At 43.2% G+C, this 23,610-nt stretch overlaps 1 protein-coding gene across 6 annotated transcripts in view; it reads left to right on the top strand.

The window, feature by feature from the left end:
* The window catches only part of LOC146867157 (uncharacterized), a 1,274,092-nt gene that overhangs the window by 831,716 nt on the left and 418,766 nt on the right, over nucleotides 1–23,610 (top strand). For all 6 annotated transcript variants that reach the window (XM_085603699.1, XM_085603695.1, XM_085603693.1 and 3 more), the window contains one exon: nucleotides 20,377–20,395. In XM_085603699.1, the coding sequence (XP_085459825.1) occupies nucleotides 20,377–20,395 (19 nt within the window). The remainder of the gene's footprint in view (nucleotides 1–20,376; nucleotides 20,396–23,610) is intronic.

The raw sequence follows: 23,610 nt of genomic DNA, 5'->3' as shown, positions 1-23,610 counted from the left end.
TACATAGCTGCATGCCATACCATGTTAGAAGCAGGCCCTTCCTATCAACAGAGTTGTTCCATCATATTTGCGGCTGTGGAGACTTGAAGGGTCTTGAGTGAGCAGAGAGTGACACAGAGGACAGTACTGTTGGTCCCCAAGATACCACGTGGTGGGTGGAATGAGGGTCAGTAATATGTTCTTGTATATCCTATTTGTGTTCAACACAAGTCCTTGCACTCTAAAGCTTTTAGATATTTGCAGCCTTTGCTGATGTCCCCTGTACCATGGTACAAGATCTTGACAGATTTCATTACTTATCTTCCCCCTTCCGAAGGTTATTAAGTGATAATGGTGACCGTTGACATTTTTTCAAAGATTATTCTTTTTTTATCCCTTCCAAAAATTATCAGCAACTGAAGCATTGGCCCAGTGCTTTTTGACAGATGCATTTACACGGATTACCTCATACAATCATCTCTGGTAGGAGCCCTCAGAATCTGTCAGGCTTTTGGAAGACTTTATGTATAGCATTGGGAATCAAACAAGCTCAATCTTTTGTTAGACATACTTAATCCAGTGGCTAGACTGAGTGAACTAATCAGAAATGTAAGTAGTATTTACAATCATATTGCAATTCTACTGGAGATGATTGAGTTTCCAATCTTACAATTGCAAATCATTGTCCTAGTAAGGTATCACCATTCTGTTGTATGCAAGGTTTCCATCCAAGATGGCATCCATCTCCTTCTCTTATAGTACGCTAATTCAGTAAGCTTCTCAAGTAGAGCTTGCAGCTACAGAATACTTGAGTCAATTACGAAAAACATAGACTACTTTCTTCATACTATTTATAGCATACCAATGTCATGATAAAGATGTATGCAGATGTATAAAAAATGTATTTCTTTTGCTATTGCATGATAGTAAAAACCGTAACAAAAGTTAAGTAAATCATTTTGATTATACATTTGTAATAAAGTTGCAGTGTATAAAATACATTATTAAAAAATGTTTGTTAATAAAATAAAATAAAGACAGAGGGTTCATGCAGAGCTCTGCTAATGAGCGCCCATCATGCTGGCTGTCCAAGCCATGCCCAAAATGTTTCATGAAATTTATGGATCATGCTATATTTCTCATTCCTCTCCATTAAATCTATGTAGTTAATGGAAACACTTCATTCACAAATTATATTTCTTGCCTTTTAATGTACTATTACATTTCATAAAATATGGGCCCAATTCACAAAGGTAAACTTAGACAAGAGTAGTAAGTGACCTTTGTGAATACTGAAAGTCGTGAAGTTAGACTTTCAGTATTCACAAATGGCATTTACGAGTAGTAAATGCCCTTTGTCAATACCAAAAGTTGTAAAGTTAGACTTTCGTCTAACTTTACCTTTGTGAATCGGGCCCATAGTGTATAAAATGTAATAGTACATTTTTTTTAAAGGTGAGAAATATAATTTGTGAATGAAGTGTCTCAATGAACTACATAGATTTAATGGAGAGGCATGAGAAATATAGCATGATCCATACATTTTATTAAACGTTTTGGGCATGGCTTGGACAGCCAGCACGATGGACGCTCATTAGCAGAGCTCTGCATAGACCCTCTGTAATCTGGTGATTATCCACACAACTGTCTGCCATCCTGACCTCTCCCACAGTCCCAGTGACCTTTAGTGTGGGACGAAGCTGTGTAGGTGTCCTGAAACAATGGAATACCTCACTGTGCTGTCCTGCCAGTCAGGATGCTACTGAGCCACGAGTGCCGAGAAGGAGTGGCCAACCTGCGTGCAAGGCCCTCGGAGCAAAGGACGCTGACCAAGCAAAGACTGAGGGGGAGACGCTGCAGATGCTACTTCTGGCCTTCCCGGATGCCCCGTACTGAGGAGACTGTGGAGGTGGCTATGCGGGCCTTGCTGACGCTTGCAGGCTGACTCTTGAGGCCTGGGCCTGGTGGTTCGTGGGAGAGTACCACAGTCCTACTCTGTTTTTGCCCCTCCCCCAGCTTTGGAGTTTAGACACTCGTGGCCTGGCCCTGATAGTGAAGAGACCCCCTGGGCTCTGGGAGTGGCTGCGGTGCCGGATGGGGGGGCGCATTGTGAAGGTCTTCTTTGGGGTGGCGCCGGATCAGCTCCCGCGAGTGATGGGACATAGCTGGATAGGTGGACTAGCCTGGGGCCTGACCTGGGTGAGCTAGGGTCCCTGACTTGCATTATTGATTCGTATGCACATGCCCCCAAGAACTACAGACAGTTGGTGACACTGAGGTAGGGGCCAGCCACCTGGCCTGCCCTGGTCCTGGAGCTACAATTGGGGAGCGGTCTCTCCCCCAGACATGATTGCATTGAACTCCTTTGGTTGTATTGACCTGCGGTGTGCCCTGTGAGCATGGCGGCCTGGGATGGCTTCAAACTACATTTTCAATCACAAAAACAAAAGCTAAATCCCTACTCTTTGCATTTACATCTTTGTATAATAATCTGGGCAGCCCTACACTTGTACCTCTCCTAAAAACCCAATACACAGTAAGCTAATTCCAACCCTTACTTCTGTTTTACTGTATTTCTGGCATCAGTTAATGTCACCTGTGCTTAGGCGCACTCATTTATGTACCTGAACGTCTTGGGCGGGTTATAATTTGTTCTACCTTTTTATAATCCTGTACGCTTAACCTGCTGCATTGTTTAGTAGTGAGTTAAGACAACTGCACTGTTTATACCAGACAATATGCTTCGTAGCCTGTACAATGTATATGTTAAAATGGCAATAAAACATTAAAAAATAAAAGTAAGGTAATTCCAACATTTACTTACGGATCTGAAATTATGCATGGGCAAGATTCCGCATTTTTTGGAACTATTCAAGCCAACCTTTCAGGCACTTATTTAGTTGCAACTAAATACCTCCAAGGCACAGGCTAGAATTGGGCCGTGTAAAACAAAATTTAATTCACCAAGGAGCATTCATTAAGATCTACAAAAAGTTAAGATAAGCTCCAGAAAACTCCCTGAATTCTCGATTATGGAAAATAATTACCAGAATTAAAAAACATATTCCGTGGCATGATTATCTTTGCTTCGCACTAACCACCTGAAGCCTTGAAGTCCTCTGGAAATCTGCAGATTTGTTGAATACAAATTTGTGAGGATTTTCTGACACATACAAGGCAAAGACCAGCTTGCCAGGAAGTCCTACACATAGACAATTATTTATTCTTCTTCACACTCAACTTATCATCAATATCTAGTGTCCCCTTACTCACCTTACACCAAGAAAAACTTGTAAATTATCGGCTGGGTAGTTTTCCTACAGAAGACATGATCCCATATTTGAAACACTCCTAGCCAACTGCAAACTGCCAGCTGTGCAGGCAAAATTAAGAAACTATAGTGATTATCCTTCGTGTATCTCCTCTACTGACAGTTGCACATAGTAAACTTGTCTGAAAATTATTCAGTGGCCTGCAAATAAGAACCTGTAGACAGGTCATGATTCAATTCTTGAGTACATCACATGCACAATTATCTAGAAGTTTTGTGAAATTTATTTTTGATTAACAGATATTGAATTTTGAGCAGTGAAAATTAAGAACATTATGACACACGCTTGGCATATTTCAAGCCCCTATTGCCACAAGAACGTCACTTTTATAGAGGTTCCTGTGGTGATAGGGGCTCCGCCTTATTTACAAGGCGGCGATGAGCCATTTAATGTGGCTTAACGCCACGTTGTAAATAAGGCACCCTTTCACGCTAAAATTAGCCTGATAGGGGTGGGCAATGGGTGCTGCAGTGGACGTTCTGCCGCAACACCCTTTGATTTTGACGCTGCCCATCTATAAACCTGCATTGTGCAGCACACATGGAAACAGAAAAAAAACAAGAATGATTGTTTATGTGCAACAAGGTGACCCTTCCTGCACATAAACAATCATTAAAAAAAATGACAATTTGCAACGTCTATGTGTGCTGCACAATGCAGCACTCATAGAAGTTTCAAACCTCCCCAACTCCCTCCCCACCCCATACTTGCATACCAGAAGCTTATGTCGCCATTGGAAAAGGAAAATCGAGAAGAAATGAGCATCTAATGAGGGGAATCATGAATGCTGGACCCCCCCAAAGGTAAGAAATTGCTGAGTGCCATCAAAATAAGTGAAACAACGCTCAACTGAGATTGTGACCAAGTCCTGTGTACTTTGAGTAGCATGAGTGTCACAATGCGGAACTTTGAGAAAGATCTGTATCTGCAGGTTCATAGCAGGCAAGAGGGCTGCTTTGCCAAGAAGAGTCTCTTTGTCTGTTTCTTGCTCCTCCTCAACGGAACCCAGGCCTTATGTGACAAAGAAGGAGGGAGTTCCCTCATTGGGATAGGTCTGGAGGGTGATGCAGAGAGATTGGCATGGTGCCTCTTGTGGAAGAGGGTGCTGTACCTTCATGGGTTGGGCACCTTGAGTTCTTAGCTGGTCCCTGTCCCTCAAGGTGAGACCTCTGCATGAGCTTGAAGGGGTCATTCCTCTATGAGCTCCAACCAGGCCAACTCCAGAGTCTCGAAGAAGTGGGACTTGTTAGCGTGTATCACGCTATTTCTGTTTGATCTCAGTGTACGAGTGGTGCCACTGCTGCACATCCGGGGTGTAGACAGTGAAGAGGAGAACTCTGACATCCCCACAGCAAAGTTCTAACCGGGAGAGGCCCTCCCTCAGGATTGCATCTCTGTTTCTGAAGTTTAGAATTCATGCAATCATTGGTTTTTGGAAAGGCGCCCGGAGGAGGTTTAGGGGCAAAGCTCAGTGGGCCCTCTCGATTGTGAACCAGGAAGATAGTTGATCCGCTCACATCCCGGACCTAATCCATGTTTTCAGGAAGTATGTAACTTGTTGAGGCTCAGTTCCTTCAGGGATGCCAATCACACGCACATCATTGCGCTGTGACCGGTTCCCAGCGTCCTCGGCGCGGTGGTGCAAATATGACGAACATGTAGAAGGCTGGTGACCTGGGCCTTAAGGGATGTGACCTCATCCTTCACAGCAGAGATTTAGGATTCGGCCTCCGTGATCAAGGTCATGGCATTTCTGAGGTCCTGACTGAGTAGCACCACACCCATGCACACCGCTCCGATTTTAGTTTCCACTGCCACTTGTGAGGTTTGAAAGGTTTGGGGGATAATGGCTAGGTCTCCAGCAAACAAGAAGCCACCGATACCTCCTCCAGGGCATCCAGGATGGCCTTTCGCGGGTCCAGTATTGAACCGCTCTATTCGAGTCTGAGAGGTAGTCGGACGGGTAGTCTTGTCTTTAGCCATATCGGCAGTGTGGTGACTCCGCAAGACACTGCCGGCAGAAGAGATACACCCCCCTTACCAACGCCTCGTGGTAGAATGAGCAGCTGATCCCGTAATGACAGAGACAGTTTGTCATGATTCGTGAAGGGGGGCCGGAGGCAGTAGGCCAGATGCACGTCGAGTATTATCAGGGACAAAGTGGGTCACTCTGTCATGGACACTTTCAGTGAAGGGTGTAAATGAGGTTAAATGGGAAGGCATTTCATGACCCCAACCTGGTCACAACACAGCCCAGTGGAGGGAGCAATCTCACACAGTAGTTAAGAATATGGTGACAGGCCTTAAGATGGGCAGGTCAAGGATGCCATGGATAGTCCTAAACAGGCCCAGCGGGAGGTCCAGGCCAAGAGGCGGGTCACATGCAGTGAGCCAGAAAAAAGGGGAGAGACCAGCATAAGGCCTCACAGAGGCAGTCTGGGTTCAAGCGCCACCACTTCCCACCAATTCATGCTGGGGCGGCACAGACCAGAGAGGCAAGTGTCCCCAAATATGGCAGAGGGCTAGCACACCGCGACGGGGCCGGCAGTTCACGGCAGCAAACGCAGGGAGGGTGAAGCAGCCATGTAGTTCCAGCAAGCATCCCAGGCGGTCTATCACAAATTACTTAACCTAGCTGCTCCAGGGACTGATGAATTGGTGTGTAGGGCTCTGCTGCTCCACTGCCCCCCCCCCCCTTTACCTGTTCTTTGCAGCAGGCATATTAACTAGGCCTGGGCGGTAAATTCCGTTCCGCTTGCGGAATTTGCGGAATTTGGGTAATTTCGCGTTCCGCGCAGAACGCGAAATTGTCCAAAAGTCTGCGTTCCGTGACTTCGCGAAATTTTTAGCTTGTTCGCGTTCTCAAAATGCGTGTTCGCGAGATATTTCCCCCCAAGCACGCAAACAGCGATTGCGAACAGGAAAAAAGCATCGTGAACAAGCAATTCCGCGTGTTTGCGAAATTTCTGCGTGTTCGTGGAGATTTTTTACCGTTTCGCGGAGATTTGCGTAACGCGATTACGCAAATTCCGCCCACCCCTAATATTAACCCTCAGCGCTGCATACCATGAATAAAAACTTCCCCCGAGTCAAAATTCTTACCAGACAAGCCCCTGTTCTCACCAGGAGGAACGTTAATCACTGTTCCCTGAAAATTGTTCCCCGAAAATTACTGGAGACGGAAATGGCAGCAGGGCGTTTTATCCCAATATAAACTGGCAAAACAGGCGCCCCGATGCCAGGTCAGTACCCGGTGCGGGCGGACCGCCCCAGAGCCGGTCCTGAGCTGAGCAGCATGCGTGCAGCCAGGGCCTGTTCAGTCTCAATTGATAGGAATGTAACTTTTGTTATTTACTTGGCCTGAAGGTGCCGGAGCGCTTTACATGAGCCCCGGTTGTGTTACATGCTGGGGGCCTTCTTTGTTAGGCACCGGGGATATTAAGTGATTTGACCATAGTTTTTCTTTAGGGTGTCAGTGGCATCTGTGCGTTTTTCCCTTTAGCTGCGCCCTATAGTGGGATACGAGTATTAACAAATGCATCCTCATCTGCTTTCAAGTCGCGCATTTTTCACGCTAAAACACTGCGACTTAACTTGCGAAGCTGCAACACGACGGAGCGTAAATGCCTTTCGCAAAATACACGTGCACCGGGATATCTATAGCGCACACAACCAATTACGGGATTTTAATATTCTGCCTTCTATCCTCGTGGCCATCCTATTCCCTCTTAAGCTTTAGGAACTCCCAAAATATCATTCAAGGCACAAAAATCCACAGAGTATCATCATAGAAAGTAATAAAATTGAAACCAACGCATGGAGAATGGGTTAATTTCCGTCTCTGAGTATGTTATATCTAGGTCAGATGAAGGCTTACGTATATCAGACTGAGTACTAAATCCGCCTTATCTCCCCAAAACCAAGCTAGTTAATTCTTTGCATGCTCTGTAGTCATTTATGGCTTTGTAAGATGCCATTGCAGTGAATACCGGCAAATTGGGGTAGTTTTGAACATGTAAAGTGATTTTCAAGATATATGGAAAACCGCATGGATTTGAGCGTGCTGTGGCAACGTTTATTATAATATCAGGGAAATAAACCGTAAAACCGGCCCAGCATACCATTACAGGTCCCCAAACAGACACATAACAGGTCCACACACTTGCCTTTCAGAACCCCCAGCCCTTCAGGCACTGCCTGTGTGCCTGCCATATAGGCCAGTCTGACCGTAGTAAACACATATGTTTGCGGCTGCAAAAGTTTTTATTTTAAGGCAGTCAGAATTTTACATGAGAACTCCTGGCATGTTAAAATGGGTTTACTACTGCGTAATTCTTTGCCACATGCTTGTAGTACAGTGGAATCACAAGAAGAGAGCATACAGGGCCTTAAGCCTGATTCTGGAGCTTTTTTGAGGTTACAACTTATACCAGAGCCCTGATATGTTTCTTGTTGTGGCAGCTAATCAGCATTACCACTATGGCGCCCCATACCGTAGTTTCTGTTTTCTCAAACTGCTAGTTTCGTTAATTACGACCTGCTCTTTCGATGGGAAAGGCTCACAAGCTTTGTAGATTAAACCTCATCTCGTGTTTGCTGAAGAAACTCAGTAAGTTGCAGTTTGATTTGCAATTGTCCTGGAATCAGGAAACGAGCCACAACCATATTACTTGCCGTATGCCAACCCCAGTCGGCAAACCTCTCCCGCCTTGCTGCAGCTAGCGCACAAATCCACCTTACCACCACCATACATGCCAACATTTCAGAAGAGCAAAGTGGGAGATTTAAAAAAGAAAATCGTAAGAATGGGGCCTTGAATCGGGTTACTGTCATGTATGGGCTTTGGAAGTGTGCTGCTGCAGGATCGGAAATTTGAAACGCAGGGACCGTCCGGTCTGCCGTAGGCAGAACCGGAAGTCCGGAGATCTTATGATTCTTAGAGTGGCTATTTAGCCCGCCTTTCTTTTTGCCTCTCCTCCATTGGCTGGCTTCCTAAACGGAGGCCAGCCATTGGAGGAGAGAGCCGTCCCTCCAAATAGGCTCCGTCTTTTTCAGATTCGGGGGCGTGTTCCGTGCTGTTCTTTCCACTTTTTAGCCATGCCCTTTTTTAGGCGTGTTTTTCTCTCCTCCAGCCAATAGCAAGAGGAGAGAAAAAGAAACACGCCCCCGAATCCGAAAACGCCACTGCGTTTCTCCGAGGCATGTCTTCTTGACCTCGGAGAAAGGCAGTGGTGTCTGCGCAGAGCGGGTGCTGGTCAGAAGCTTCTGCCATGTACAGCTGCGAGCGGCATCGACGTTGCTAAGAGGTGTCCCAAGTGTTGTAAAGAAGTAGACCGCAAACGTATCATTTGAGGAAAAAACATGAAGCAGTCAGGTACGCCATATTACTAGCACGGAAGTTTAAGAAGTCATCCTGGGTGTACTTAGATCGAAAAAATTCACGAGCTAAGTGTTTTGAAATGTCTGGAACTATTGAGGAAGGCACCCGTGTTGGGTGGTTGTCAGATCGTGTAAGCTTTAGTAACAGCTCTATTTCCTTAAAATTTGAGTTGCCCGTTCCTCCTGCACACCTCTCAAAAGCCCATAGTTATCCCTTCGTGCAATGCGGCTTTTGAGCATCCGCGTTTGGAAGCAGGGGCGCTCTGTCCCGTTCGTGAACTCTATCGTTTCTCCTTCCAGCCTGCTCCTTCGCGCCAACCCGAGAAAATTAAATCAAAGAGACCGCTGAAACTGCTAACCAATCGGAAACTGCTGTCATTGGATAGGCGTGGTTAGGAGCGGGAATCCACGGAGTTCTGCTTATCACGTGGCTCCAGCACCGGGGAATTGGTCGCTTCCTGCTCCCGAAATTAACCACCACCTAGAATTCCTCCCCTGCTCCCCGATGTATCCCATGTCAGCCTTCACCGTGGAGCCATTGGGTAAGTAGTCCACTGCTTTTGGAAGAGCTAGGCCCACTCTAGTGCGTCTTTTACAGAGGTTGTGTGTGTCTACAGCAGCTCGTTAGAGAAGCAGTCTAGTTGACACGCATGTTGAGTGTGTCACTGTCAAGAAGCACTCTCCGCAGCATAGCTTCCTGACCGTCACCCCAGTGCCGCTTGGTTGCCAAACGCAGCCGGTCATCAGCACATAGCCGCCAAGATTTCAGTCTGCTTATGTGTGATGTTTTCTTTTTTGACAACACTTATGTGTGATAGTTCAGAGCTTTATGTGTCACTTGATTAGGGTGACCAGATGTTGAGAAGCAAGTACTGGGACAGGTCAGTCATAAAAGCAGGACTAAAGCCTCTAGTCTCACTGTTACATCTCGTTTCTGGGAAGTGCCAGTACTTTCCAATTAACAGTGTTCTGTTTTTCATGAGAAGTGCAGATACACTCCCTCTCAAAATAAAAAAGTGCTGGAACTCAGTACCGACCCGCTGAAATCATTGTATATTTATGTGTATATACGCACAGAAATTTACAAGACTACTTTTACATAACATTTGCTATGGCAGAACATCCACATTGCGTTTCCCCTGCTGATCTTTTTATTCTGTCTCTGACTTAATTACATTATTTGGGCCCCATGGATTTACATGTGTACAATCGCCTAATACTGGTGTTTCGTGGGATGTTCACTCATTTAGTATCGCTAGTGCCCATTTGACTTGAGACTTACTGACTATGTGTCTAAATTACAGAAGTTGGTTGATTGATTGCAAGGTTTTTTGGGGGGGTTTGCAAAAAGAGCTGATTAGGGATCACGTGGTAATACATGCCTGCTATCCAAAAGAGTCTTTGGGTTAGTTAGGGTGTCGCACTAGATGACGTTTTTAGGTCTCGGCTAGCGAAGGCTGCGAGTAAACAAAGATCCCATGCGGCCTTATTTGTTCGAGGCTGCAATCTCACGAGGTTATGTGAATCCTTTGTTCCCACAGGACTACAAAATATTTTATGGAAAGGAGTAATTTGTCACTCCGAATCACTAAACAGTGTCTAAACTTTTTAAAAATAACAAATATCAGTCCCGTCTCGTGTAATTCTAGGGCTTGGCCGTTCCCCCTCCCCCGACCCCCCCCCCCCCTCTCCTCCAAAATAAAGCATTTGTGATCGGTTTATGGAAAGGTAACTAACCCGGGCAACAGTGCTCTGCGCGAGCCACAAAATGAGACAAACGCAAGCAGAAGGCACCCACGCCCTCCTCGAAGCGCTATCGGGAACGCTGTGATATGGGTTCGCCAGGTATTTAAACTCACAGACCTCAAGTGTGAGACCTCTGACAGGCGCGAACAACCTGCAGTTTCGCTACTTCCTGGCCTCTGGACAAAAGCAAAAGACTGCGTAATTGCATTGGCTTCTGGGATTGAACAGCGGCTAATATTTGTTTGGTCTGTGTTTCCATGGCAACCAGTGCACTTTCTATTAATTAGACAGTTTATTTCCGGCATATTTCTGATACCTTCTTTTCTTTTTTTAATCACCGGTAATTTCAGGTTGTCAAGAAGAAACTTGCAGAGACCTGGAATGAAGACGTGTGATGTCTTTTGAAAATACAATACAGTACAATGCACACTTCTTGTGCTGGACTTACAGCTAGAGTCTGTCATTATTAATAATGCACTCTTAATTTCCTCATGCTTTTCGGCGTAGCGGTGGTATTCAGTTTTCATAAAAGCAGGAGGCATGCACATGTACAGGGGTCTTTCAGAGAGGCGTGGTCGATTTAATTAAGGGCGTGGCTTAAAACATTTAAGTGAAAAAAATCTGTGCTTAGCATAGTGTGCTTCCCGACTAGTATTTTGTCTCTTTTTTAATTGTATCTAGATATATAATACAACATGTAACTTACACCTACAACAAGCCATGACTATTGGCTTTGTCAATGGTTGTTAGTTGCATAAGATAAATAAGGAACAACTATGGCTTCGTTTGCTTATAATGTTGAAAATGCTTCAGTTCTGAAACGATGAGGCTGTGGAAGAACTATAACAAGTCTCTTTGATGTTACATCACAGACAGTGAAGGATGTTCCTGCTACAGAGTTATGATTTCGTTTCACCCTGATGGCGAGGGCAAACATGGAGAGCCCGATAGCCTCACCTCAGCATCTACTTTTTAAAACTACTGGTGCTGACCACCGGCAGGACCTGGCCCACTTAAAGCCCTGTGCTTAGTACAGTTATTGGCAGCGGAACACATAGGCCAATCTGTATTCTTAAAGCAGAAGAGGTGACCTGCTCAGGGTGTGATCTTTGCGGTGCAGGCTCAATGTAATTGTTGAAAGAGTGTAGCAGGCTGCATTTACTGATACGCATCATTTGAGAGAGATTAAGCTATTGACATTGTAAATAACAATGCCGTTGCTTTAAATGTTTTAAAAACAAAAACATAAACAAAAATAATGTCATGAGCAATGCCAATAGCTCTAACTTTAACAATGCCCGAGACCATTGCATTGTAAATGCTTCTTCTTCTTACCTTTCAGAAGCATGGAGCGCAATGGCAGGCAGAGAGAGGGTGATGCAAGTGAGGGTTGTGCACTGGCCTGGCAGGTTGCTGGCAGTGCATACACCCTCCCCCCCTGTGTGGCAGCCTGGACTGAAAGAGCTTCCGGGGCACAGCTGCCCCCAAGTACTTCACAGGTCTTTAAAAGACCATTTGCTTGTTAATGGGGCTTTGTTGGTTTTTCACCCCTTTAGAGCCCCTGCATCGCCACTCTGACTAGTGCTGAAAGAATTAAGCACGTTACACAATACCAAGCCCTGACAGCTGAAACCCCTGAGGAATCGGGTTTTTGCTTACAGGAATCGGGAGGCGGGAGACTAGCCTTGAAATCGGTAGTCTCCCGCCTGAATCGGGAGGGTTGGCATGTATGCACCACTGCTGTCCCGCTCTACCCTGTTCGTCGCCGGAGCTAAGATCCTCCTCTACGCATCTAGGAGCGCTGGGGATCATACCTCGGGCCTCCGGTCCTGTCTCGCCGTGGGCCTCCAAGTTCCGGCCGGGCCGCCTCCTGGTAGTCGGTGGGGGTAACCACAGTGGGGGTAACCACAGTGGGGGATGGCTCAATCCTTGGAGGTTGGGGAGAGCAGCGCCACGGCGGGCCCGATGAACTCGAAAAATCACTTTCTGCCGACGCTGAGACTCGAACTCAGTTCCACCGCTCCAAAGTGGGCAGCACTGGCCCCGATGCCACGCACTCGAAATCCGTTGGCGCCGCTCCCCCAGCTCCCTGATGCAAAGGTGAGCTGCCCATTGGGGAGCGTCGCCTTTTATCCCCCTCTCCCTTTCTCTCTTCCCTTTGTTCTTGAGAAGGGGGAGGAGAGGTTCTTGTGCGCTCTTCGCAGTTCGAATCAGTTCCCTGTGGGCTCTGGCGGCCGTTATGGTGCCGCCCCTTGGGGCCCCCTTTGGGGGCTGCCTCTGCTAAAAATTGAACAGCTCTTCGGTTTGTTAGGCTTCAGAGCTGCTGGACTTAAATCCCAGATGGATGCTGGAGAAATGACGGCTTTGTGGACGGTTTTTAATATAAATAAAACTGCAGATGTCTCAAGTTTAAATAGTGAGATCAGCATCTGTCTAGCGTGGCAAAGCAACAGTGAAAACACATGTAGGAGCAATACAATATTTATTTCATTGTGCCCAACTCATCAGGCCGGCTAAACGAAGAATCAAACGGCAACATCTCAGGAAGAGCCTGTGTTACACCACAGGCTCTCATCCCTCAATTATTGTGTGCCAGACCACGATATAACACAGTAATGTGCAGCACGTGATTAAAACCTGCTCAATTTCACATACCAGTGTAGGGTTATTACAATATATTTCATAGTAAATTTAGGCACGCTCCTTCCCCAGCTGTTCCATGCTGCTACTGCTACAAACTGGGGTGGCATGGTGAGCAAACAAATGATAGATTTAACCCAAATCTCTTGACTGGGGGTGAATGTTTTCTCTGCATTTCGACCATCAATTGTGTGTCTTTTGCTTTCTTGCCCTAAGTGTGCCGGCTATGCCCAGATATGGGTCCCAGGCACACTGTGCCACTGGAATCAAGCTATATTGGCTGATGAATGGTGAAACACCTAATCCGGTCCAAGGATGCTTGTTTCCGGTCCAGAGAGGACCTGGCTTGGCAGTTTGGGCTGGACTGTTCCCATGAGGCACAGGGTCAAGACTGATTTGCATATGGCCAGGTCTAAACTGGGGTGGCATCGTGAGCAAAATAATGATGGATTTATCCCAGATCTCTGTTTTGATTTTCTCTGCATTCCGTCCATCAATTGTGTGTCTTTTGCATTCCATGCCAGTGGGGGTCGTCAGCCAGTCATACTAACCACCTGGCCCAGCCTATAAGCTCGAACTCCGGCAAGCAACTCACAATGTTTTGAGGGTGAAAAGAAAAGGTATAAGGCAGCTCAGAATTTTGAGTGCTAGTAGCATTTATCTGATTGTAACCTAGGAGCAACAACAAACCGTTTTTACAAAACAACCTCCAAAGCAATTCAGTATACAGGCATCCAGGACAAATGTTTTATATTCATCAAGTCAACAGGCTGCTTGGTGATGCTTTGAAAATTTAGGGTGTGCACTGAAGTCAGCATGTCAGTTGAGGACAGAATTTTTCACAAAGCCTGTGGGTGAAAGATGGTGCCAGAACACTCACGGATTACAGCTAGTACATGTCTTTTCAAAGAGATGTCAGTGTCACAAGGTGTACTGTAAAGTAGGGGTGGATGCTGGTAAACTCGTGTGCCGGTTAACACTGTGTTTTTGCCAAACTCTGCCCTCCAAGCAGAGCACAGGGTGGCAAAGCTCCATGAACTCTGCCAGCAGAGCACAGTTTACCGTCCACCCTTAATATCGAGTTAAAATAAGTTAAAAGGCCATTGAGCATAATAGATTGAAATGCCCACACTGAAAATAATATTATCTAGCATCATGGTCATAAGGACCATGAGGACCATGAAATACTCAGTTAACCTACACACCCAGCATCTAAAGTTCTAGCTTTGTCTGGTATGCAAAGTCAGCTCTTAATGCCCATATAAGGTGGAATGCTTTTGATCTGGGATAGTGCAAAGTTTTTAGCAGCATATTAAATTAAAAAGAAATTCAATGTCCACTGCAGTGACAGAAGGTGCTTGAGAATATTTAATACATTTAAAAAATTGAGTCACTAGTCGCGATGATTCACCTCTCAAACATGCTGCCTGGCAGCTGGTCAAGTTCTGATGTTTAGGGTACGCCATATTGGGTGTAACCAGAACTTTCAATTGTGTGTCTTTTGCTTTCTCGCCCTAAGTGCACCAGGTATGCCCAGACATGGGTCCTGGGCTCACTGTGCCACTGGGATCAAGCTATCCTGGCTGAAGAGGGGTGAAACCCCGAAACCGGTCCAGGGATGCTTGTTTCCGGTCCAGGGAGGACCTGGCTTGGCATTTTGGGCTGGACTGTTCCCATGAGGCACAGGGTCAAGACTGATTTGCATATGGCCAGGTCTAAACTGGGTTGGCATAGGGAGCAAAGGAATGAAGGATTTAACCCAGATCGCTTGACTGGGGGTGAAAGTTTTGATTTGTTCTGCATTCCGTCCATCAATTGTGTGTCTTTTGCTTTCTCGCCCTAAGTGCACCAGGTAAGCCCAGACATGGGTCCTGGGCTCACTGTGCCACTGGAATCAAGCTATCCTGGCTGAAGAGGGGTGAAACCCCGAAACCGGTCCTAGGATGCTTGTTTCCGGTCCAGGGAGGACCTGGCTCAGCATTTTGGGCTGGACTGTTCCCATGAGGCACAGGGTCAAGACTGATTTGCATATGGCCAGGTCTAAACTGGGTTGGCATAGGGAGCAAAGGAATGAAGGATTTAACCCAGATCGCTTGACTGGGGGTGAAAGTTTTGATTTGTTCTGCATTCCGTCCATCAATTGTGTGTCTTTTGCTTTCTCGCCCAGAACTTTCTTAGCAGCAGCTACTTTTTGCAAACACAGTGAATATGGGTCAGAGAGTACTCTCCTTTTGCACAGAAAAGGCATTGTCTATTGGAATCATCAAAGTTCCCCCGGCCATTCCAGTAGGTGTTCAGAGAGATTAACCAACTCTTAGTCTTCTCAGTTGTTTTCTCATTACCTTGCTAAAAGGCAGTGAGAGGTAGGTCGGCAGAGCCCCTTGTTCGTACAGTGTTGCGGGACAGTTTCTTCAGGTCCTGCAAATCCTTTTCCCTTGATATTCGTTTTGCTTGCTTAACCAATAATTTTAAGACTAGGGTCATTGGGAAATCACTTGACCAAATTTTCTGACCTCCAAAACATCCAATGCAAGGTTTAGGGAGCTACGCTAGCTTGTCAAGGGGGTTGCTTATTACTTCCCAGATTGCATGTTTTAGTGTGTTATTCTTTGCCTGCTTGGCTTTGAGGCAGCAGGCCAAGCATTTTGCCTTCAAGTGCTGCGAAAACAGGCAAAATTCTTGTTGAATTTGAACATGTGGGCTGCAGTTGAGCAGGAAAAGGACTCTTCTATAGCAAGTGGATTGTGCCCTGTCCAACCAGTTTGCCAGCTCATCTCGGAATATAGTTGCTCCATAGGCGATGGTAGGTAATAGTTTGCAGCCCATCACCTTTAGGAGGCGCCGTAGATCAGGATTCACCATTGACTTCTGTAGCTTATGAAATGCCCATTTCAAAGAATTTGCTGCCACCTGCTGGGCGTGGATGTGTGGTGTGAAGCAGTCCCCACAGTCCAGCCATACATCCCAGGTATTTTTTGTACATGTCACATCCCAGGTATATGTACGTGTCAATAATTTCAACCGCACTCCCCTCAAAGAACCAGGCTTTCCTGTTTTTTAGGTTTGCTCATCACCATTGTTTTTGCTATATTAATCGTTAAGTCATTGGCTTTGCAGTAAGTGGCAAGTGCATCAAAGAGTCTCTGTGGGTCTATTGGTGGCATATCAAAAAGAACCATATCATCCGCATAATGTAGCAACTGAAGACTGGTGCCAGCCATCTTTGGTGGAAATGCCCTCTCCTTTTCAAGAGGCTCTGTTAAGTCTGCCAAGTAAAGATTAATTAGAAGTAGCAACAGAATGCAACCTTGCTTCAGGCCTGTATTTGTCATGATTTTTGCAGTAGTGGCCAACCCACACTGACTTTTGTCTTCACCCAGGTGTTGGAATGGAAAGCGTTGATGGTTGTCAGTAAATGGGGTGGAATACCCCAGGTGTTCAACGTTGATCAGAGTTTTGTTCTTTAGACAATATCAAACGCAGTTTGAAAGTCTATAGAATCAACGTAAAGAGTCTTGCTCTTGCATGGCATAGTTGCTTCACACAGATAAGAAATGCAGGCTAGGTTATCTTTGATTTGGCAACCCTTTTGAAAGCTTTTTTTCTGCTGCCCCGGTTTGTAGTTCTTTATTAAGAATACTTGTGTAACCCTTCTGTTACGTATCCAGGAGGGCAATCAGGCAGTAATTCCCCGCATCCTGGCATTGCAGGATGTGAGTTACTTTTACTATTCAAACCCAAAATTTAACCACAATAGGAAAAGTGTCAGACTTTGGAGGGGTTCACCTTTACCATTCCAAATCCAAACTTAACAACATTTGGGAAAGTGTTGGACTGTGGGAGTGGGTGTTAAGATTTACTATTCCCAAGAAAAATGCAACCACACTGGGGAAAGTGTTGGACTTTGGTGGGGGCAGATTTACTATTCCCATGCAAAACTTAACCGCATGGAAGGAAAGTGTTGTCTTTTGGTGGGTAAAGATTTACTATTCCTATGCAAAACACAACCACATGTGGTCAAGTGTCAGACTTTGTAGCGTATAAATGTATTATTCCAACTCCAAACTCAACCACACTGGGGAATGTGTTGGACTTTGAAGAGTTCAGGTTAACTATACCAACTCCAAATGTAACCATTTTGATGAAAGTGATGTAATTTTTATTTCAGAATTAACTACTCCCGCAAAATATTAATAGACAGGATGAAATGTGACCTTGCAACATTATGTAAATACTGACACATACATTACACTAAAACTAATATATATCAGAAAGCCTTTTTCATTATTCCAAAAAAGTAAACCACGTGAAATAAATAAGATAATTGGAAGTACTACCAAAACTTTAAAAAAAAGACAAACATGTACCATAACTTTAAAATTGACAAACATAATAAATTAAAACAATCTTTATTTTTTAAATAATTAAATTACATAATTCCCAATGAGTAAAAGCAGATGAATTACAAAAAACATCTTTAGTTTAAATCAAAAATATATTAAGATTAATACAATACATTTATTTTAATATAAAAATATTTTATAATTTCTTTTCTTAAATCAAGCCACTTTTTCATAAATGCAAACACAGAACAACCTATATATTACCCATAAAAAAAAAAAAGAATCTTAAAACTATAGTCAGTCAAAGAACTTTATTCGGTCATTACGACCATCAAAGTGCAAAGAATACAAAACAGTGGATTCAGCAACACATACATGCCTTATTTCATTCTACAGACAAAGTTAACTGACAGTTAAAAACATGTCATCTTCGTAAAAAAAAAAAGAAATCAAGACGTAGGGGTGAGTATGCCAGATAAAAGACTCACACTTATTAGAGCCCTACAAAATTTACATAAAAGTGCAGAAGCATATTATATAAAAATACATTGTTAAAATCATAGCACTACTGCATTTGTGAGCACAATGTCTGTATTCCAGTTGAATGGCTCCATCAATTAAAACGGCTAGGCTTACAGACGTGTGCAACAGTGGACCAATCAACCTCCATAAAGCCAGCCATCAAAATGCATCTGAAGCTTTCATGCAAATTTGTCAAATTGTGCAATAGTTATTACCAAATCAAAGCTTTTTAATATTTAATAAAACCCCAAATTGATAGATCTGCATAGCACCTGGGATCCTTTATCAGGGCTTAACTAGACATTAAATATCAAACATTTTACCAACAAAAGAGCACTTTTGCCACCCTCCCTTTTAATCTACCAGATAATGACAGATGGCAGGGCACAGGGCTGCATACCAAGCCTTGCTGTTTGGTTAAGCCCTAAAATCCACTTTTTTCTTTTCCAAATATAGCCCATTGTAAGTGACGGAATTGAGACAGCTGCATGATGTAACCGGCATCTCGAGATCCATACCCTCCTCCAGTTCTTTACACCATGGCATATTGCTGGCATTTATGCTAAAATTGATCTAGATAACTGGTTGGAATATATTGAATTATACAAAATCATTCTCTTACTGGAAACCTAGGCAACTAATAATATATTTTGTGAAGGTTCTTTATTTTTTGTTATTCTGTCCCTCGCTGTTCCCTCCAGTGAGGGTCGAGCCAGGGCTGGACTTACTGCTTGGTTCAGGACCACTTTGGACTCCACTTTATTTCTTAATCCACTTAAGAGTGGCCAAATTCAGACTTTCAATGTGAGCTGACCAAGAAACCTCACAGTCAATAATATTACTTTTCATATAATGACAATTTTATAGCAAAGGATAACCCTATTTTGATAAACTCTTCGATGTAATAGGTGAACCTAGTTGTAACTACACTGATATGGGTCAATGGCAGAATTTTTAGTTTTAGTGTGATGATCAAAGGTCCCAACCCCTACCGGACAAATAGAAGATAGTTTGTGCTCAATTAGGTCTAGACGGTCAAACTGGGATTGAAGTAAGTCTTCCAGTATTCGTTTAAGCTTGCTACAAGTCTGAGAAATTAAGTCACATTTGATTGCATCCTAAGAGGCAGGGAATATAAGATGAGACTGAGGAGGAATCCTCCTTGGTGCATTAACCAGCTTCTTTCTGAGTATTATGGAGTGTTCGGGTTTGAGTGATTGTTATATAAGAGGCTTGTGCATGAAAGGCTTGTGATAAAGAAATAACTTAATAATGTAAAGAATATTCATAAATATATATAGTTTTGATGAGTTGTGAAGAGGAATTACTAATTTTGTATAAGAAAATAAAATGTTATTTTGGAACACTGGTGTGATATATCATGGATCACTGACAGAATAATTCTTTACAAGAAACAATACAGGTTGAGCCAGGTTTTTGTATTAGGTTTGAACTATATTTAGCCCTCTCCTGAACCTAAAAAAATGTGGGGTTACCATTTGGGGTTTTGTTGTTCTGCTAGATTGCAGTTCTATTCTTTACCTGGATATTAATAGGACTTCACTTGCCAAATTGCAGCAGGTTTGAAATGCTGCAGCCAGAGTAATTCTTGATGTCCCCAGATTCCAGTCAGTTTCTGAGGGGATTTGTAAACTTCACTGGTTACCCAGGAGCAAACGTATTACATCCAATTCTCTTTGCATTGTCCATCGGGCCTTTTAAAACATGGCCCTAGCAGAATTTAGGAACTTATTTCAATGATACACACCCCCAGACCATTGAGATCCTCAGATAGAAATCTCTTAATTGGTCCTAAGCATCGAAAATCAAGGTGGGGAGGTAAAATATTCTCAGTGGCAGCATCTAAGTTGTGGAATTTGCTCCCTTACTCCATCTCCAGTCTTCATTCCCATATTCTATTTTGTAAGGCCCTTAAAACTTGGCTTTTCACTCTTTAAAGATAGGTAGTAGGTGTAATCTGATTTCCTCTTTACCTCCCTAGACTAACTGTTGATAGTGCCTTGATGCCTTTGGGCAATTCCTGCAAAGTCTTTTTCATTCATTCATTTCATTCATAACCATCGAATGTCAGTTTTTTGTTTTTAATCTCCGTAATCATAACTGCATTTTAACTGTTTAAGTGAATTAGTGAGATTTTTGTTTTAAAAATATGATAACGTCAAAGCTAACCATAACTTCACTTTAACCTTTTTTCATTGACCCCACATCATCTATGCATGTATAAGATTAAAAGCAATTTTTCAAAACATTTGTGTTTAAATTCACATGTAAATTCTGTGCTTGATTACAAAGTTATTTATTTTTAATTTGCGCTGTGAACTCTATGCAAAGTAATATTTATTTGAAAACAATAACTGTTCAGAGGACGGCCAATTTATATACATTATAGCTGATTTATTTATTTTATTTTGCAGGGCTATTTCGATGAAAACGGTACGTTCTGGATAGTTCATTATTCAGATTTATTTGAAAGACTATATTGTAATGATGGCCATAAGTAATTTAAATGACCTAAAACAAAATTAAAGTAATAAACGGTTGTGAATATCCACTCCTAAATAACTGCAAATGTAACTTCACTGCAACTACCAACAAATCAAAAGAGGTATATGGCAGATTAATGAACTTCTCTTTTATTGCAATATTCATTCCAGGGAAACAATACATTAGCAATGATGTCTGCTAGGGTTTTATTTTAGGCATTGTTATTACAAAATGTTTGACTTGCCAAATTATATTGCTTCGTACAGGTCCACATTTGGCATGGAGACCACATTCATTTTAACAATTATATGGTAGAAACAATCTTTGGCAAAGTCAATAGGTTTAGCCTTTGTGAGATCTTCTGGCTTTTTAAATGTTTTGTTTTTTTAGACATGTTGCACAGCAGAGCAAGTCTCCATGTCAGAGTATTATTTGTGGCAACAGCCTGTGAAACAGGAGGGCAAATGTACATGAAATCTGTTGCTTTCATGGCTGTCATTTTGGACTTCTTTGGGGAAGTGATCTCGCGGACAACTTCTGTGCTCGTGCTTTAAATTAAATTACTGGGGGGCTCCATATTTTTAAAGGTTCCATGGTATATTGAGCATTCTTCAGCATATGCTCCACAGAATTGTGCGGTGAAAGGAAAAAGTAACTTCCAAAATATTGCACAAGATATCCTCACCATCTTTGTATTTCAGCAGAAATAGAAACTGATCCAAAATACAGAAAGGTCCGGCCTATCGCAACAATGCGTGCATGAAATCTGTAGCTACTTAGTTGAATCTAAACAGGTGATCGTTCTCCGTAAAATGCATATCCAGGCATATAAACCCCGGACTTAGAAAAGATTGAAGTTTGAAATGTATCAGAAAGTGATCGGACAGCAATTATCTGCAAGTCTGGGGCTGCTTACAGATTATCTCTGGGCGAGTTTTCAGTAGCAGGCCAGTAACTCGGGACGACCCATCACTGTCCAAGTCTCTGTTCTAATTTTAGGGTGGACCAGGTCAGTAACTCGGGACGACCCATCACTGTCCATGTCCCTGTTCTAATTTTAGGGTGGACCAGGTCAGTAACTCGGGACGACCCATCACTGTCCATGTCCCTGTTCTAATTTTAGGGTGGACCAGGTCAGTAACTCGGGACGACCCATCACTGTCCATGTCCCTGTTCTAATTTTAGGGTGGACCAGGTCAGTAACGCGGGACGACCCATCACTGTCCGTGTCTCTGTTCTAATTTTAGGGTGGACCACCTCGATAAATCATTGCTCATTACACTTTGAAACATAGCGCCTACATTACCTCTAGCACCTAATCTTTCCATGTTCCCAAACACCGTGTTCTCTGTAACTCAAAATGCTTGACTTGAAATTTGTCTAATCTGCTGACTTTAGCTGCCAATTCAGCTTTTGAAAGCAAGATTTATTCTTGCTCCTAGCACTAATGTCTCCTCTTGAAGAAACCAAAGGGAGAGGCACTGCGCTCTCTAACATCAAATAGTAATGAAAATAATGAAAGGAAGAATAACAGTGTAGGTTTTAAAAGATGAACTGTGTTGCCTGGTGTTAATCTTGTTTTCTCTATAATATTATGACTGGTTATTTATACAGCTCTTTTTCCTGTAGATGCTGCAATTTCTAAAGGATGTTTATAACAGAGGTTAGTATTGTCCTTTTCAATGGCACTCAGTTTGCCAACTATGAAAGGATGAAAGGCTGATTTGGCCATGCCTGTTTCAAGGTCGTGACTTGCAAATCATGCCAAATATAAGCAGTGAGTGATCATCTCTTTGACCAATCTTGCAGGTGCTAGCGCGGGAATCAATTTAAATAGAAAAGGTTTCACATCTCTATCTCACTCAGAGATTCCCTCTCTCTCTGTGTGGCCTTCACTCCCTGCGCCAGACCTTTGCCGATGTATATGAGGAGACCAGGAGCTATAAAGCAAAACAAATTTTAATTGCAGTACTATTTCTAAGTTCAGTCAATAATTAACGTTTTGATTAGTTATAAAGGTTTTATTTATATTAAAAAGGTTTAGTAAATTTGATCTTTTTATTCAATTAGTCAAATGCATCAATCAGATTACAGAACTGATAATAAAAATATGGTTAGAACAAGTCATGACAAATAATGCAATACAGAGCGTTCTATAAAGAAAAGAATAGGGTGAATTGGGTGTTAGCAGGAACCTATAAATAATTAGAGTTCTGATTCGTTTTAAAGGGTTTTATTTTCAATAAACATTTATATTATTATCTTTGTATTCTTTATTCAACTAGTCAAATGCATCAATCAAATTACAGAATTGATAATACAAATATGGTTAGAAAAAGTCATAACAAATAAAGCAATACAGTGCATTCCATAAAGGAAATAGCCCTATTCTAATGAATACAGCAAAATTGGTGTTAGCAGAAACCGATAAAGAGTTGGAGAGGAATGAGTGGAAGTTAGTGCATGAAGCTCAAATTTGATCAATCAATATCAGCTGAACTTCCCATAAAGAGAGGTTCACAAAAAGCAAAAATAATCATGTAGGCGCAATAGCCACTGCAATCAGAAATCAGGTCGGTGGCAAATCAGCATTCAGCCTTCAGTATAAAGCCATTAGCATTCAGCTTCAGTGCGGACAAGTGGTATGGGTCTGGAAAAGCATCAGGGTAAAACGGTCTCTGAAAAAGCGTATCTCAGTAGTGGGGTCTGGAAAAAGCAGTAACCTACTCTAGAAACAGGCTGTTCTATAAACAGTAGAAAGAAAATGTTGCAGTTTGTGTTGCTTCTTCTCCTCCTCTTGTCCAATCATCTTTCGATTCTTTTTGAGCGCAGTCTCATCTCAGCCTTCAAAACACCAAATCTACTTGGGTCTGTGCTAGCATGTAGTCAGTTATGAGAAAGAAAGATTTAGAGTATTACAGAAAGCTAAAGGGGAAGATCCCTTTTAGGACGAATGCCCTCACCCACCATAGGTGGCATGCTTCATCATATGGGCTTCTCCTCCCAGAGGGAAAACCTAGTCTTACTGAGGGCTACAACCACCTCACTGTGAGGCAGGAGCTCAGGGATGTTTTTTTGAGATACTACCACTGTCCTGGGGATGCTAAAACCCCATATGTGAGAAATTGGTGTAGTGAGGTCGCAGCGTGAGAGTCATTCATAAG

This window comes from Triturus cristatus, chromosome 1_2, assembly GCF_964204655.1.
Source record: "Triturus cristatus chromosome 1_2, aTriCri1.1, whole genome shotgun sequence".
NCBI lineage: Eukaryota > Metazoa > Chordata > Amphibia > Caudata > Salamandridae > Triturus > Triturus cristatus.
This window is presented reverse-complemented; position numbering and strand designations above follow the sequence as displayed.